The 19371-nt window shown below is 44.1% G+C and overlaps 1 protein-coding gene across 2 annotated transcripts in view; it reads left to right on the top strand.

The window, feature by feature from the left end:
* Positions 1-19139, top strand: part of cntnap3 (contactin associated protein family member 3) — a 216530-nt gene extending 197391 nt beyond the window's left edge. The window contains exons 21-24 of one of the 2 annotated variants that reach the window (XM_020484881.2): positions 10512-10599; positions 14052-14270; positions 14926-14997; positions 16020-19139. In XM_020484881.2, the coding sequence (XP_020340470.1) occupies positions 10512-10599; positions 14052-14270; positions 14926-14997; positions 16020-16219 (579 nt within the window). In that variant the 3' untranslated portion in view covers positions 16220-19139. The remainder of the gene's footprint in view (positions 1-10511; positions 10600-14051; positions 14271-14925; positions 14998-16019) is intronic. The other variant, XM_031826267.1, reaches the window with a different exon arrangement.
* Positions 19140-19371: the final 232 nt, after the last annotated feature.

The raw sequence follows: 19371 nt of genomic DNA on the forward strand, positions 1-19371 counted from the left end.
GTAGAGAGAAATCGATAAAGTTTTAGCGTAAGGGACTGAAATCTGTGAGGAGACTGAACACATATTTCAAGAATTGTAACAACAAAGGTGGTCGACATTCTTCTTTTCAGCCATTCTTCGACAGACACATGGAAAGCAAGTTGCGTTTTTTACCCCATATAGTAAAATCTATTATTTAGATCATTCTGAATTCCTGTTTAGCATTGCCCTGATGTGATCTGACACTGCCACTAGTTAACATGATATTAACCCCACCGCATCACCCTTAGCTATTTTTAATTACAGTGTAATGTTCTTAACTAAGTGCTCTGCAATACAAATGGAAGGTCATGGCTTGCTGGGTATTTGCTGAAGCAAGGTAAAGTCTATTTCGCCTGGGATCATCCTGTATTAACCCTTCTTTGAGAATTTGAACTACAGTACAGCAACCCAACTATAACAGCAAGGCCATACAAAAGCCCACATTTAGACACCCCATTTATGAACCTCTTAGAGAAGGGGGCGAGTCCAATATGTTGGACAATTTTAATGCACTTCCCTTCCATAGTAATCACTTAGAGGACCGCACACTTCGAGGTGTTTACTTCCATGTTTCCGACCACCCAACATGTACTAGTCTGACTAGTCTAGTAAAAGGAATATGATAACGCACACCCAGTGGTGTAGAGTAACTAAGTAAAATACATCAAAAGGGATACCTAGTCAGTTGTACAACTGAATGCCTTCAACTGAAATGTGTCTTCCGCATTTAACCCAACCCCTCTGAATCAGAGAGGTTGGGGGGGCTGCCCTAAATTGACATTGTTGTGCACTTGAGTGAGGACCCAAAAGCGGTTTAGCAAAAACAGAGTCCTTTAATGTAAAAACACAGGGAAGACATAGATCCTCTTCAGATGTAGAAAATGGCAAAAATAGACAACCCTCAGAGAGGGCGACAAATGAAACAGAAAGTCCTTCTGATATTTACAAAAGAGTCCCCTTCTTAGCAGCAGAGGAGAATAGCTGGGTTGCGGCGACAGACTGCTGGTCTCTCTGGGTAGGCGCGGGTCGTAGCGGACAGAGGTACCTGATCACACGTAGCATCAGAAGAACAGGCAGATTCCGACAGGATGGGACAAGGGTGAAGCAAATGAGACGATAGTTTGGTTCTGGCATGAGAAACTCAAACGAGAATCTGACAAAGAAAGAAGCAGGAACAGAGAGAGAAATAGAGACCTAATCAGAGGGAAAAAGGGAACAGGTGGGAAAAGGGTGAACGAGGTAGTTAGAGAAGATGAGGAACAGCTGGGGGAAGGAGAGGAAGAGAAGGTAACCTAATACGACCAGCAGAGGGAAACGGAGTGAAGAGAAAGAACAGGAACAAGACATAATATGACAATACATGACAGTACCCCCCCACTCACAGAGCGCCTCCTGGCGCACTCGAGGAGGAAACCTGGCGGCAACGGAGGAAATCATCGATCAGCGAACGGTCCAGCACGTCCCGAGAGGGAACCTAACTCCTTTCCTCAGGACCGTACCCCTCCCAATCTACTAGGTACTGATGACCACGGCCCCGAGGACGCATGTCCAAAATCTTACGGACCCTGTAGATAGGTGCGCCCTCGACAAGGATGGGGGGGTGGGAGACGAGCGGGGGCGCGACAGGATTAATGATCTGAGAAATACGGAACGGACCAATGAACCGCGGGGTCAACTTGTGAGAAGCTGTCTTAAGGGGAAGGTTGAGAGTGGAGAGCCATACTCTCTGACCGCGACAATATCTAGGACTCTTAGTTCTACGCTTATTAGCGGCTCTCACAGTCTGCGCCCTATAACGGCAAAGTGCAGACCTGACCCTCTTCCAGGTGCGCTCACAACGTTGGACAAAAGCCTGAGCGGAGGGGACGCAGGACTCGGCGAGCTGAGACGAGAACAGCGGAGGCTGGTAGCCGAGGCTACTCTGAAAAGGAGATAGACCGGTCGCAGACGAAGGAAGCGAGTTGTGGGCGTATTCTGCCCAGGGGAGCTGTTCTGACCAAGACGCAGGGTTACGAAAAGAAAGACTGAGTAAGATGCGACCAATAGTCTGATTGGCCCGTTCTGCTTGACCGTTAGACTGAGGGTGAAAGCCGGAAGAGAGACTGACGGAAGCTCCAATCAAACGGCAAAACTCCCTCCAAAATTGAGACGTGAATTGCAGACCCCTGTCCGAAACGACGTCTGACGGAAGGCCATGAATTCTGAAAACATTCTCGATGATGATTTGTGCCGTTTCTTTAGCAGAAGGGAGCTTAGCGAGGGGAATAAAATGAGCCGCCTTAGAGAACCTATCGACAACCGTAAGAATAACAGTCTTCCCCGCTGACGAAGGCAGTCCGGTGATAAAATCTAAGGCGATGTGAGACCACGGTCGAGAGGGAATGGGAAGCGGTCTGAGATGGCCGGCAGGAGGGGAGTTACCGGACTTAGTCTGCGCGCAGACCGAACAAGCAGCCACGAAACAACGCGTGTCACGCTCCCGAGTGGGCCACCAAAAACGCTGGCGAATGGAAGCAAGCGTACCCCGAACGCCGGGGTGGCCGGCTAACTTGGCAGAGTGAGCCCACTGAAGAACGGCCAGACGAGTAGGAACGGGAACGAAAAGAAGGTTCCTAGGACAAGCGCGCGGCGACGGAGTGTGAGTGAGTGCTTGCTTTACCTGCCTCTCAATTCCCCAGACAGTCAACCCGACAACACGCCCCTCAGGGAGAATCCCCTCGGGGTCGGTGGAGACTACTGAAGAACTGAAGAGACGAGATAAAGCATCAGGCTTGGTGTTCTTAGAGCCCGGACGATAAGAAATTCCGAACTCGAAACGAGCGAAAAACAGCGCCCAGCGAGCCTGACGCGCATTAAGTCGTTTGGCAGAACGGATGTACTCATGGTTCCTATGGTCTGTCCAAACGACAAAAGGAACGGTCGCCCCCTCCAACCACTGTCGCCATTCGCCTAGGGCTAAGCGGATGGCGAGCAGTTCGCGGTTTCCCACATCATAGTTACGTTCCGACGGCGACAGGCGATGAGAAAAATACGCGCAAGGATGGACCTTGTCGTCAGAGAGGGAGCGCTGAGAAAGAATGGCTCCCACGCCCACCTCTGACGCGTCAACCTCGACAACGAACTGTCTAGAGACGTCAGGTGTAACAAGGATAGGTGCGGATGTAAAACGATTCTTGAGAAGATCAAAAGCTCCCTGGGCGGAATCGGACCACTTAAAGCACGTCTTGACAGAAGTAAGGGCTGTGAGGGGAGCTGCCACCTGACCGAAATTACGGATGAAACGACGATAGAAATTCGCGAAGCCGAGAAAGCGCTGCAGCTCGACGCGTGACTTAGGAATGGGCCAATCAATGACAGCTTGGACCTTAGCGGGATCCATCTTAATGCCTTCAGCGGAAATAACAGAACCGAGAAATGTGACGGAGGAGGCATGAAAAGTGCACTTCTCAGCCTTCACATAAAGACAATTCTCTAAAAGGCGCTGGAGGACACGTCGAACGTGCTGAACATGAATCTGGAGTGACGGTGAAAAAAAATAATAATCTGGATATCGTCAAGGTAAACGAAAACAAAGATGTTCAGCATGTCTCTCAGGACGTCATATACTAATGCCTGAAAGACAGCTGGAGCGTTTGCGAGGCCGAAAGGAAGAACCCGGTATTCAAAGTGCCCTAACGGAGTGTTAAACGCCGTTTTCGACTCGTCCCCCTCCCTGACGCGCACGAGATGGTAAGCGTTACGAAGGTCCAACTTAGTGAAAAACCTGGCTCCCTGCAGGATCTCGAAGGCTGAAGACATAAGAGGAAGCGGATAACGATTCTTAACTGTTATGTCATTCAGCCCTCGATAATCTATGCAGGGGCGCAGGGACCCGTCCTTCTTAACAAAAAAAAACCCCGCTCCGGCGGGAGAGGAGGAGGGGACTATGGTACCGGCGTCGAGAGCTACAGACAATTAATCTTCGAGAGCCTTACGTTCGGGAGCCGACAGAGAGTATAGTCTACCCCGGGGGGGGGGGGGGGGGTGGTTCCTGGAAGGAGATCAATACTACAATCATACGACCGGTGCGGAGGAAGAGAGGTGGCCCTGGACCGACTGAACACCGTGCGCAGATCGTGATATTCCTCCGGCACCCTCGTCAAATCACCAGGCTCCTCCTGTGAAGAAGAGACAGAGGAAACAGGAGGGATAGCAGACATTAAACATTTCACATGACAAGAGACGTTCCAGGAGAGGATAGAATTACTAGACCAATTAATAGAAGGATTATGACAAACTAGCCAGGGATGACCCAAAACAACAGGTGTAAAAGGTGAATGAAAAATTAAAAAAGAAATGGTTTCGCTATGATTACCAGAGACAGTGAGGGTTAAAGGTAGCGTTTCACGCTGAATCCTGGGGAGAGAACTCCCATCCAGAGCGAACAAGGCCGTGGGCTCCTTTAACTGTCTGAGAGGAATGTCATGTTCCCAAGCCCAGGTCTCGTCCATAAAACAGCCCTCCGCCCCAGAGTCTATCAAGGCGCTGCAGGAAGCTGACGAACCGGTCCAGCGTAGATGGGCCGACAAGGTAGTGCAGGATCTTGAAGGAGAGACCAGAGTAGTAGCGCTCACCAGTAGCCCTCCTCTTACTGATGAGCTCTGGCTTTTACTGGACATGCATTGACAAAATGACCAGCGGAACCGCAATAGAGACAGAGGCGGTTGGTGATTCTCCGTTCCCTCTCCTTAGTCGAGATGCGGATACCCCCCAGCTGCATAGGCTCAGCACCCGAGCCGGCGGAGGAAGATGGTAGTGATGCGGAGAGGGGGGCAACGGAGAACGCGAGCTCCTTTCCCCGAGCTCGGTGACGAAGATCAACCCGTCGCTCTATGCGAATAGCGAGTTCAATCAAGGAATCCACGCTGGAGGGAACCTCCCGGGAGAGAATCTCATCCTTTACCTCCGCGCGGAGACCCTCCAGAAAACGAGCGAGCAAAGCCGGCTCGTTCCAGTCACTGGAGGCAGCAAGAGTGCGAAACTCAATAGAGTAATCTGTTATGGATCGATTACCTTGACATAGGGAAGACAGGACCCTGGAAGCCTCCTCCACAAAAACAGAACGATCAAAAACCCGTATCATCTCCTCCTTAAAGTCCTGATACTGGTTAGTACACTCAGCCCTCGCCTCCCAGATAGCCGTGCCCCACTCACGAGCCCGTCCAGTAAGGAGAGATATGACGTAGGCGATACGAGCTGTGCTCCTGGAGTAAGTGTTGGGCTGGAGAGAAAACACAATATCACACTGGGTGAGGAACGAGCGGCATTCAGTGTCCTCCCCAGAGTAACACGGCGGGTTATTGATTCTGGGCTACGGATATTCGGAAGCCCTGGAAGTGGCCGGTGGATCGAGGCGGAGATGGTGAACCTGTCTTGTGAGGTCGGAGACTTGGGCGGTCAGGGTCTCAACGGCATGTCGAGCAACAGACAATTCCTGCTCGTGTCTGCCTAGCATCGCTCCCTGGATCTCGACGGCTGAGTGGAAAGGATCTGAAATCGCTGGGTCCATTCTTGGTCAGATTCTTCTGTTGTGCACTTGAGTGAGGACCCAAAAGCGGTTTAGCAAAAACAGAGTCCTTTAATGTAAAAACACAGGGAAGACATAGATCCTCTTCAGATGTAGAAAATGGCAAAAATAGACAACCCTCAGAGAGGGCGACAAATGAAACAGAAAGTCCTTCTGATATTTACAAAAGAGTCCCCTTCTTAGCAGCAGAGGAGAATAGCTGGGTTGCGGCGACAGACTGCTGGTCTCTCTGGGTAGGCGCGGGTCGTAGCGGACAGAGGTACCTGATCACACGTAGCATCAGAAGAACAGGCAGATTCCGACAGGATGGGACAAGGGTGAAGCAAACGAGACGATAGTTTGGTTCTGGCATGAGAAACTCAAACGAGAATCTGACAAAGAAAGAAGCAGGAACAGAGAGAGAAATAGAGACCTAATCAGAGGGAAAAAGGGAACAGGTGGGAAAAGGGTGAACGAGGTAGTTAGAGAAGATGAGGAACAGCTGGGGGAAGGAGAGGAAGAGAAGGTAACCTAATACGACCAGCAGAGGGAAACGGAGTGAAGAGAAAGAACAGGAACAAGACATAATATGACAATACATGACAGACATCCACAGTACCCAGGGAACATTAGGTTAACTGCCTTGCTCAGGGTTGAACGACAGATTTTTACCTTGTCAGCTCGGGGATTCTATCCAGCAACCTTTCGGTTACTGGCCCAACGCTCTAACCATTAGGCTATCTGAAATATTACTTAAGTAGTTTTTTGGGGTATCTATATTTTTGACAATTTTTCCTTTTACTTCACTACATTCCGAAAGAAAACATGTACTTTTTACTCCATACATTTTCCCTGACTTCCAAGAGTACTTGTTACATTTCGAATGCTCAGACAGGACAGCAATATGATTCAGAGGGATTGGGTTAAATGCAGAAGACACTTTTCAGTTGATGTGATTCAGTTGTACAACTGACTAGGTATCTCCCTTTCCCTTCCAATATGGTTAAATTTGCGCACTTATCAATATAACACAGTCATCCCAACTGCCTCTGATCTGGTGGACTCACTAAACACAAATAGAGTGTTGGAGTGTGCCCCTGTCTGTCCATAAATAAACAAATAATAATAAGCATGCTGACTAGTTTGCTTAATATATGGAATTTGACATATAACAATTACTTTTTACTTTTATTCAAGTATGACAATTGAGTACTTTTTCTATCGCTGTACTTGAGTACATTTAAAACCATATACTTTAAGACTGTTACGCAACTAGTATTTTACTTCATGACTTTTACTCAAGTCATCTTTACTTGAGTATGAGAATTGAGTACTTTTTCCTAAGCAATTGTGCTATTATGTGGGGGTTTTCTCGCGATATTTGTAAATTATTTGGTACATATTGTTTCTGCAACCGTATCTTATGGAAGAAAAGAGCTTCTGGATATCAGGACAGCGATCATTCATCTCGGATTAGACAAAGAATTCTTCTTCAACAACAACAACCACAACAACAAGCAGGACTCACACGATATTCTCCAAACACCCCACAGGGCAGACATTCTAATTATTCGCAAAATGAAGCGACGCAGAGGACGAAGAGCCGGTTGCCTCGTCCGGACCCGCAGAAGACAACTAGGAAAGCTGCCGTTACCGTCAATATTACTCGCCAACGTGCAATCATTGGACAATAAACTAGACTAGGCATGATCACGAATATCCTACCAACATCAAATACTGTAATATCCTATGCTTCACGGAATCGTGCCTGAATGACGACATGGATATTCAGCTAGCGGGATACACACTGCACCGGCAAGGATAGAACAGCACACTCCGGTAAGACGGACGGACGGACGGGGGGTCTGTGCATATTTGTAAACAACAGCTGGTTCACGAAATCTAAGGAAGTCTCTAAATTTTGCTCGCCTGAATGTGAGTATATTGTGATAAACTGCAGGCCACACACTAGTTCTCAGCTATACTTTTCATGGCTGTTTATATACCACCACAGACAGATGCTGGCACTAAGACCACTCTCAGTCAGCTGTATAAGGAAATAAGCAAACAGGAAACCACTCACCCAGAGGTGGCGTTCCTAGTGGCCGGAGACTTTAACGCAGGGAAACTTAAATCAGTTAAACCAAATCTCCATCAACATGTTAAACGTGCAACCAGAGGGAAAAAAATCTAGATCACCTGTACTCCACACACAGAGACTCGTACAAAGCTCTCCCTCGCCCTCCATTTGGTAAATCCAACCACAACTCTATCCTCCTGATTCCTGCTTACAAGCAAAAATTAAAGCAGGAAGCACCAGTGACTCGGCCTATACAAAAAATGGTCAGATGAAGCAGATGCTAAACTACAGGACTGCTTTGCTATCACAGACTGGAACATGTTCCGGGATTCTTACGATGACATTGAGGAATACACCACATCAGTCACTGGCTTTATCAATAAGTGCATTGAGGACGTCGTCCCCACAGTGACTGTACGTACATACCCCAACCAGAAGCCATGGATAACAGGCAACATTCGCACTGAGCTAAAGGGTAGAGCTGCCGCTTTCAAGGTGCGGGACTCTAACCCGGAAGCTTACAAGAAATCCCAATATGCCCTGCGACGAATCATCAAACAGGCAAATCGTCAACACAGGGCTAAGATTGAATCATACTACACCGGCTCCGACGCTTGTCGGATGTGGCAGGGCTTGTAAACTATTACAGACTACAAAGGGAAGCACAGCCGCGAGCTGCCCAGTGACACGAGCATACCAGACGAGCTAAATCACTTCTATGCTCGCTTCGAGGCAAGCAACACTGAGGCATGCATGAGAGCATCAGCTGTTCCAGACGGCTGTGTGATCACGCTCTCCATAGCTGACGTGAGTAAGACCTTTAAACAGGTCAACATACACAACTCTGCGGGACTAGACGGATTACCAGGATGTGTGCTCCGGGCATGTGCTGACCAACTGGCAGGTGTCTTCACTGACATTTTCAACATATCCCTGATTGAGTCTGTAATACCAACATGCTTCAAGCAGACCACCATAGTCCCTGTGTCCAAGAACACAAAGGCAACCTGCCAAAATGACTACAGACCCGTAGCACTCACGTCTGTAGCCATGAAGTGCTTTGAAAGGCTGGTAATGGCTCACATCAACACCATTATCCCAGAAACCCTAGACCCACTCCAATTTGCATACTGCCCAATCAGATCCACAGATGATGCAATCTCTATTGCACTCCACACTTCCCTTTCCCACCTGGACAAAAGGAACACCTATGTGAGAATGCTGTTCATTGACTACAGCTCAGCGTTCAACACCATAGTACCCTCAAAGCTCATCACCAAGCTAAGGATCCTGGCACTAAACACCTCCCTCTGCAACTGGATCCTGGACTTCTTGACAGGCCGCCCCCAGGTGGTGAGGATAGGTAGCAACACATCTGCCACGCTGATCCTCAACACTGGAGCTCCCCAGGAGTGCGTGCTCAGTCCCCTCCTGTACTCCCTCTTCACCCACGACTACATGGCCAGTCACGACTCCAACACCATAATTCAGGTTGCTGACGACACAACAGTGGTAGGCCTGATCACCGACAACAACGAGACAGCCTATAGGGAGGAGGTCAGAGACCTGGCCGGGTGGTGCCAGAATAACAACCTATCACTCAACGTAACCAAGACTAAGGAGATGATTGTGGACTACAGGAAAAGGAGCACCGAGCACGTCCCCATTCTCATCGACGGGGCTGGAGTGGAGCAGGTTGAGAGCTTCAAATTCCTTGGTATCCACATCAACAACAAACTAGATTGGTCCAAACATACCAAGACAGTCGTGAATAGGGCACGACAAAGCCTATTCCCCCTCAGGAAACTAAACTGAGATCCTCAAAAGGTTCTACAGCTGCAACATCGAGAGCATCCTGACCAGTTGCATCACTGCCTGGTACGGCAAGGCACTTCAGAGAGTAGAGGGTACGGCCCAGTACATCACTGGGGCAAAGCTGCCTGCCATCCAGGACCTCTACACAGAGGTCAGAGGAAGGCCCTAAAAATTGTTAAAGACCCCAGCCACCCCAGTCATAGACTGTTCCCTCTACCACCGCATGGCAAGCGGTACCGGAGTGCTAAGTCTAGGACAAAAAGGCTTCTCAACAGTTTTTACCCCCGAAGCCATAAGACTCCTGAACAGGTAACCAAATGGTTACCCGGACTATTTGCATTGTGTAACCCCCCACCCCCCAAGCCCTCTTTTACGCTACTGCTACTCTCTGTTTGTCTTATTTGCATAGTCACTTTAACTATGCATTCATGTACATACTACCTAGATTGGCCCGACAAACCAGTGCTCCCGCACATTGGCTTACCGGGCTATCTGCATTGTGTCCCACCACCCGCCAACCCCTCGTTTTACGCTTCTGCTACTCTCTGTTCATCATATATGCATAGTCACTTTAACGATACCTACATGTACATACTACCTCAATCAGCCTGACTAACCGGTGTCTGTATATAGTCCTGCTACTCTTTTTTCAAATGTATTTTTACTGTTGTTTTATTTCTTTACTTACCTACACACACGCACACACACACACCTTTTTTTCACACCATTAGTTAGAGCCTGTAAGTAAGCATTTCACTGTAAGATTTACACCTGTTGTATTCGGCGCACGTGACATATAAACTTTGATTTGATTTGAACGAGAAAACCTTTCCAAGCTATTTCACTACTTTCCTTTTTTAGTTGAATGACAGATACTAAACAGCCAAGTGATAATGTGTTTAAAGTACTTTGAAGAGTAGGATTTAATTAAACAGTCTACATGAAAGAGTACATTCTCCATCATCTGAAAGTGTTAATGGTCTTTTTTTAAATCCCCAATTTGAACTTTCGACAAAGTGTTTACAGGTCCTGTTCTGCAATTTGTTTCAGATTGACCAGCACGAAAGGGAAGACTTCAATCTCACATCTGATGCAGAATTCAATGCTATCAAGTCAGTTGTCCTGGGGAAAGTGCATGGTGAGTTATAGAAGACTGCATTCAAATGACGAAGAGGGCCGTTTAAGTTAAAACTTGCAAAGAAATTGTGATTTAATATAGAGCTCAGAGGTGTTCCGCTGTATGTTTCAATCACAGAACTGGAGAGCTTGTGAGGATCCCTCCTGTCTGAAGCTTTTACATAAAGCTTGTTAAAATAACATAAAGCTTGTTAAAATGATATAAAGATTATTCAAATGAAAATATGATGACAGGGCTTCTTTAGCTCAAATAGAGATAGAATTGCTCCCATACGTATGTAATAATTATCAATTATTATGTTTATTTTTTTGTTCACTCAGGTAATCACAGTTCGACATGACATGTTATCATCGGAGCGTTGTTGTGTGTCTGTTTACTTAAAATCTGAATAATATCGTCTTTATGTGTAATTATTGTCTATCCCCTGCTTTGGAAATAGGCCACTTTATGAAGGCCTATTGCTAATGTCTTTGTTTTAAAATAGGAGGCCTGCTTTCAGTTGTAATGAGGAATGATTAAAGGAAACAGACACATAAAATACAGCAGTTACAGTCGTACAGTACATTCTGATACAATATAATTAACAAAATATTCCATGTCAAGTGGAAATAATACTCCCATACTATGCCTGTATACAAAAATACACAATGCACTGCTACTCATTTCAGATGCAAATTAATTTCTATCCATATGTAACAATGTCAAGAATGTCACAATAACAAGTTAAACAGTAGCTACTGTGATATTGTTATTGACTTATTCAGGAACTTTCAAAAAACTCCAATAGTTTAAAGTCAGACGAACCCAAAAGCTCCATAGGTCTAAAGTCAAAGCTCCATTGGTCTAAAGTCAGACTAATCCATCAGCTCCATTGGTCTAAAGTCAGACTAATACAACAGCTCTATTGGTCTAAAGTCAGACTAATCCAACAGCTCCATTGGTCTAAAGTCAGACTAATCCATCAGCTCCATTGGTCTAAAGTCAGACTAATACAACAGCTCTATTGGTCTAAAGTCAGACTAATACAACAGCTCTATTGGTCTAAAGTCAGACTAATCCAACAGCTCCATTGGTCTAAAGTCAGACTAATCCAACAGCTCCATTGGTATAAAGTCAGACTAATCCAACAGCTCCATTGGTATAAAGTCAGACTAATACAACAGCTCTATTGGTCTAAAGTCAGACTAATCCAACAGCTCCATTGGTCTAAAGTCAGACTAATCCAACAGCTCTATTGGTCTAAAGTCAGACTAATCCAACAGCTCCATTGGTCTAAAGTCAAACTAATCCAACAGCTCCATTGGTATAAAGTCAGACTAATCTAAAAGCTCCATTAGTATAAAGTCAGACTAATCCAAAAGCTCCATTAGTATAAAGTCAGACTAATCCAGTAGCTGTAGGGTATAATGACTTGTGGGGCTAAGGGGTCTGCCCTCTGGCTCTCCGGTCATCCGGCACATACACACAAACAAACTGCTCTGTGTAATCTCAGATGCCACGGACCATGTTAAAGCATGACCGGGTCCTCCCCATACTCTCTTTTCTAACCCCGCCACAGTATGTGTGTCATATCAGGATCAAAGAGCTGGCATGAAAGTGGATTATGTGTCATTCCCAGCGACGCCTGTCATCAATCACGCTAACAAATTGAAATATAATGTGTGTGTGTGTGTGTGTGTGTGTGTGTGTGTGTGTGTGTGTGTGTGTGTGTGTGTGTGTGTGTGTGTGTGTGTGTGTGTGTGTGTGTGTGTGTGTGTGTGTGTGTGTGTGTGTGTGTGTGTGTGTGTGTGTGTGTGTGTGTGAGAGTGAGACTTGCTATTGAAAAGGCCGCCGTAGGCAGGCCTGGCTCTCAAAAGACAGGCTATGTGCACAATGCCCACAAAATGAGGTGGAAACTGAGCTGCACCTCCTGCCAAATGTATGACCATATTAGAGACACATATTTCTTTCCTCAGATTACACAAATATTCCACAAAGGATTTAAAAACAAACCCAATGTTGATAAACTCCCACATCTACTGGGTGAAATACCACAGTGTGCCGTCACAGTAGCAATATTTGTGACCTGTTGCCACAAGAAAAGGGCAACCAGTGAAGAACGAACACCATTGTAAATGCAACCCATATTTATGTTTATTTATTTTCCCCTTTGTACTTGAACTATTTGCAAACAAAATGACATTTGAAATGCCTTTATTCTTTTGGAACTTTTGTGAGTAATGTTTAATGTTCATTTTTATTGTTTATTATCTAGTTCACTTGCTTTGGCAATGTTAACATATGTTTCCCATTCCAATAAAGCCTGTAAATTAAAATTGAAGAGAGAGACCGAGAGAGACAGAGAGATGAGGCCTGACTGAGGAGGAATAGCTCCCCTGTTGTAAGAAGGGAAAGTTACAGTCAGGATACAGTAGCTTGTGTGATGCAGTACAATGCCATCGGCTCACTAACTTCTTTAAGAAAGGGAAAGGGGAAAGGGGGATACCTAGTCAGTTGTACATCTGAATGCCTTCAACTGAAGTGTGGCTGCCTTAATCGACATCCATGTCTTCGGGCGCTCGGGGAACAGTGGGTTAACTGCCTTGCTCAAGAGTACTGATAACCATGCAAATTCATACCATTAAATGCATAGTCACTTAGTCATTCTGAAGAGCCAGTGAGGCAGATACCCTGGCAAATGTAGGGTTTTACTGGATATTAGCCAGTCAAATGGAAGCAGTGTTACTGGGGTCTCTCATTATCTACTTCCAAATGGAAGCAGTGTTACTGGGGTCTCTCATTATCTACTTCCAAATGGAAGCAGTGTTACTGGGGTCTCTCATTATCTACTTCCAAATGGAAGCAGTGTTACTGGGGTCACTCATTATCTACTTCCAAATGGAAGCAGTGTTACTGGGGTCTCTCATTATCTACTTCCAAATGGAAGCAGTGTTACTGGGCCTCTCATTATCTACTTTCAAATGGAAGCAGTGTTACTGGGGTCTCTCATTATCTACTTTTAAATGGAAGCAGTGTTACTGGGGTCTCTCATTATCTACTTTGTTTATTGTGAGCTGTTGATGAACTTTCTGCCTAATCAATCAATATTACTCCGAGAGCAATGAATCCCACTTATTTTACCTTAGACTGATCAGTATACTGCACATTAGTGGGGGACCGAGTATCTGTGGGTTTTTGCTCCTCCCTTGTACTTGATTGATGAAGTAAGATCACTAATTAGTAAGCACTCCCCTCACCTGGTTGACTAGGTCTTTATTGAAAGGGAAAAAACAAAAACCAGCAGACAATAGGGTCATCCATGGATTGAGTTTGACACCCCTGATGTAGGGGATCTATTTTAATCTATACCATTATCCATTACAGTACGTAATGATCTGACTTACCTCTGATCTCACTGACTGTTTCTGCATTTTTGGATGTGTGCATGGGTGTGTGTGTGCGTTTGTGTTTAGAGTCTGGTGAGCTGGATCCAGAGATTGCCAGGCTGAACTCCCAAGGTTTCAGTGGCTGTCTGTCGGTGGTCCAGTTTAACTCCGTAGCCCCACTGAAGGCAGCGCTGCTTTACCCCAACACCAGCCCAGTTATAGTGATTGGATCTCTAGCAGAGTCCACCTGTGGCTCCTCATCTCCAGTCAATCCCTACCCAGCTGAAACTACACACTCCCTATCAGGTAAGAGGGGAGGTGTCAAGTTCCCCATGATGGGCGGAGTCTGTGGTAATAGCGGGGACTTATGGTCACCCCTTTTCCATCTCTTTCTCTCTCTCTCTCGCTCTCTCCTCTGCTTGAGTGCCTTTTGTTTTTCTTTAATTCCACTTGAGAATCTACACTTTTTTCCAAACTGCTTTTTCAAACTTTATCAAGGGCCCATTTAATACATACACCATCTTCCTTGTTAATTAGATGAGAATGAAAGTGATTACATTGTGACAGATTAGTTCATTCATTTGGATGAGAGGCATTTCTCATTTGCATAATATTACTTCTGTGGTCCTCCTCATGCGGTTTAGGACTGAGGGTGTAGTGTTAAATGAATCCTGCATGGACTGATAACCCTTGATGTTACTGACTCTCTCTCTCTCTCTCTTCTGTCCCTTTCTTTTCTCTTCTCTCTTTCTCTTTCTACTCCTCTGTCTATATTTCTCTTTCTGCTGCCTCTCTCTCTTTCTGTCTGTTTCCCTCCATCTTCTCTGTCTTTCGGTCTCTCTCTTTCTGTGTCTCTCTCTTTCTCTCTCTCTCTGTGTATCTCTCTCTTTCTGTCTGTGTTTCTCTTGCTCGCTCTCTGTCTTTCTGTCTCTCTCTCAATCTCTGTCTCTCTCCACTGTAGATCATTTAGGTACAGTAGGTACTGGTGAGCTTATAGTCAATGCAATCAAGAGTGACTCTGCATTGATTGGAGGTAACGGGAACATGTTTCTCCTGTGTTTCACTCTTATAGTGTCATAATAAACCATACTTATATTGTATTCAGTAAAACAACATGTCAGACAAGAAATGATCCTGTTCAAAACTTCTCACTTGCAAAATATATGTTTTTCTGAATGAGACAAACCTGGATAAATAAAAGTTAAATAAATATATACAATATTTCAACATAAGATATGGCATGTTTGCAGCATCACATCACAAAGCTTTGAAGCGGTGGTTGATTAGGTTCCAGTTGGTACAGTTGCTGGAATATAGAAAGTAGTTTAAAGTCCTCCTTATACAGGCTTACTCAGTGCCAAATGCACAAAGGACACCAAAACTAATTCAACGTTTAAAGAAATTATTTGCTGATTAAGGAAGTTTTACAGCTATCTTCAGATATATTTTCATTTTAGAACCATTGTAATTTACCATTAAATTGAGTCTGGGTATGTTCTGGTTTCCCAATAAGATGTATCCTTTTCTCTTGATAATGAAATGCACCATACATAGCATTGCAGTGTACAAGGACTGTAGCTAAGGTTTATGAAATGAATGCCTGCTACGTTTGTGAGAATTGAACTGGAGATCTTTGTGCTGTGCCTTGTACAGAGATGAATTTACAGCTTTTAGAAGCTTGTGTAATGCCTTTTAGAGTTTAGATTAGCAACGGAAATTAGGCAGGCCGGTAATAGCAATGAAATACCCACAAGAGAAATTGGCATATTATTTATCTTAAGGCTTCTATGCCGTAGACAAAACGTTGCAGAACTAAACTTGAGAATGCTGAGAAAGGAGTTAATGTGTTCTGAAAGCCACTGTGCTTTCTCTATTTTTGCTTCTGAAAAAGGAAACCCATAGAGATGTCACAATGTGAAATGATGTTAATTGGTTTCACGTTAGAAGTCTTCAGTGTTTTCCGTCTTAAAAAAGCACTCTGTTAAAGTTTCTTTCTGTTTTCAAATGAGTGCTGTTTTGTTGTTTCCTGACTTCATGTTTTGTACTCCTTTGCAGGTGTGATTGCTGTGGTGATATTTGTGATTCTGTGTGCGTTGGCAATAATGGCAAGGTTCCTGTATCGACGGAAAGAGACATTCCACACCCAAGAACCCCAGGGAATCAAACCTGAGGCCGACAGTCCTGAATACCCTTTCCACAGCGAGCCCAACTCACAGAACATACTAAGTGAAAACCAAAAGGAGTATTTCATATAAGTCCAACTATCCACATCTCGACCTTCTCGATGTTGGACTAATCCAATGAATCTGATTAAGGAAGGACAAGCCTTGCCAAGCCCTAGAGACGTTAATTACGTTCACAGTACATTACACACACAGTACATGCAGTAAAAGACCATCAGCAACTGTCAACAAGATGGCTGACCAAGATTTGAAGAGGACAACAAATAATCTGTAAATGCATCCATGTATTGTGGTTTCAAGTAGTTACCACAGCCACAAAACCAAAATGGGATATATCGTAAACAATAATGGAAACTAAAGTTTGCTTTTTGGTCTTAATTTAAGGTTAGGTTTAGGCATAAGGTTAGCAGTGTAGTTAAGGATTGGGTTAAGGTTAGGGTTAGGTTTGAAATCATATTTTAGAGAAATTGTAGCAATAGACTGGGTTTATGTCTTTGTGGCTGTGGTAACTAGTGATGACCACATATTGTTTACTGTTTTTTGTACACACTGTTTGTACTGGTAATATGACACGAGTGTAGATGATAGACTTTGAAAGGTGTTGATACTGTCATTCATGAGAGTGTAAATATTCTTTGAAAATGTAAATGTTGAATTAATTCATGTCTTTATAACAATCGCTGTCTAATATTCCTCTCCGGTGGAAAAGTACTGAAAATATAATAATAATGCCTGGATGGATTTATACTGTATGTACTTGCAGTACGGTTATGAAGATGATACAATACATGTTTGGATTATTGAGTTGAAAGTATTTTGGTATTATGATGATGCAATTGCTTTATTGAGATATTTAGATGTCTTAGCCATAGAGATTACCTCTACAGCACACACAGTATATACTGTACTGTGTATTACAGTAATAACATCTCAAAGTCTGTTGACCAAAATACATGAGAACATGTATTGAACAAACATATCGAATCGAACATCCCACTGACAAAACGTATGTAAATACAGTATTATGTTCCAAATGTTTTTTTCGTTTTTTTACTTCACTGTACTTCAGAAAGTTCCGTGGCAAGCATAACCTGTAATTTTGTGTGCTTGCTCTGCATTATCCTTGATAAAAAATAAAAGCATAGCCATTTAACGGTTTTCTTTGAAACACTGCTTCCTTACCACCCACAGCTAGAACACTTTGACGGACCGAATTCTCCGAAAAGCTTTGAACGGAACTCACAACATTAGGCTCTCTCTAAAACACTCTGGCTAATCACAACCTTCCTTTCACAAGGTGCTAATCTTTATGAGAATACACAGTTTGCTTTGTCAGACAGACAGACAGGTTTGGTGGGATTGGTGATTCATAGGAAGCAGAATGATAATCAGAGGAAGTTCATCTGAGACACGCTGACAGAGTCAGAGAAGAGGAGATGGATCTGATGAATGCCAACCTGTCTATCTGTCAGCATACGTGTCTTCATTCGGTTCAAACAGCGGTACAGACTAGATCAGGAAGGTAAAGAGGAGAGGATTGTCATCATCAGTTGCTGTTCATCACACAAACACTGCTCTGCTCTCTGTGTTAGTTGGAACCGTGGAGAACATAGCTAGTACTTTAAATGGAAGACTTTTGACCATTTCTACGAAATTCTTTTCTTCCACAGTGCTTTTTTTCCTGGTCAGAATAGATGTTCCCAAGCATTAAACATTGTATGAATCATTGTATGGATCTACTATATGTTGGTTGGAGACAGGTGACCACAGAGAGGTTTTTCTACAGCCCTCACAGTCACAGTAATGCCGCTGCACAATATTTAACTAGGCAAGTCAGTTAAGAACAAATTCTTATTTACAATGACGGCCTACCCAGCCAAACCCTTCCCTAACCTGGACGACGCTGGGCCAATTGTGCGCTTACTTTTGGGACTCCCAATCACAGACGGTTGTGATACAGCCTGGTATCGAACCAGGTTTTGTAGTGACACCTCTAGCACTGAGATGCAGTGCCTTAGACCGCTGCGCCACTCTGGAGCCCTTGACCAGTAAAAAAAAGTAGTACACTATATAGGGATTAGGGTACCATTTGGGACACATTCTATGATAATAAGCCCACAGAGAGTGCAGTCTAAAATACCCATGGACAGAAACAAATGGATAGCTGATATTGAGTCTCCGCCTAGTATCCCTTTATTCAGTTTAAAAACCCTCACACTCCCATGTTGGTATGTTTTAGGGCAGGATACTAGACAATTTCATGGATTATAGGACCACAGAGAGTCCAATCTAAAACACCTATGGACAGAAACAGCATATTGAGTCTGCCTAATGAGTATAAAAACCTATACTACCTACTCTTCACATCCCTGTGGTATTTTGTCATGCAAAGCAGAGTGTCAATATGCCTTGGAATAGATCCAATCGGAGGTGTGAAGGCATTCATTTTGCTTTCTGGGACACGCTGTGTATACCGTCATTTTGAAGAAACGAAGTGCTAACTATACAGTAATGGGCATGTTGGCATAACTGAAGTTTAAGGGGTATTAAAGGTTAATCTTTTTGGAGGTCTTTAGTTTCACTTTTTTTTTACATTACACATGGTTGGGATTGAACTGAACACTACTCAATGTAACTATAATGGAATGATGCTTATTGGTGATTAACAGTATAACGTCAGTGACTGTTTTCATTATATTCAGGTTGTTTTGATTAACAAGTATATCCTGTTCAATAAAATTCAAATTGATCAGTTATTGAATAGTGTTGAATGAGAAACATGTTTTTGATGCACTATAGACAAATCATGATACACCATATATGTGTAAAGGATTGTAAGGAAGTGTTGACAATTGAAACCATCCACCACTTCTGTCACTACTAATGCTTCCATTCAATATCAAACTCCTGTCCACTGTCCGTAATGGAAGAACTCATTCTGTGTAACTTTATGGCGAGATGCATTGAATTAAATATTGAGAAACCTATGGCACAAGGCTTAAGGATTTGTTTATGTTGGTGTTTGTCTTTATGTATGTAAAATCGATTCCAAAAAATGTATATGTCCATGCAAGAAAATATATGACAATGCAACATTATTCTGAGAAGCATTTCAACAGTATCTCTCATTGTTCAAGGAATTATCCTTCTAAATTTGACCCGCTACTTTAGCTCTGCCCATATACATGTCTGGTGTGTCACACAGATGGAAAAATCTTGGCTTC

Source organism: Oncorhynchus kisutch, linkage group LG6, assembly GCF_002021735.2.
Source record: "Oncorhynchus kisutch isolate 150728-3 linkage group LG6, Okis_V2, whole genome shotgun sequence".
Taxonomy (NCBI): Eukaryota; Metazoa; Chordata; class Actinopteri; order Salmoniformes; family Salmonidae; genus Oncorhynchus; species Oncorhynchus kisutch.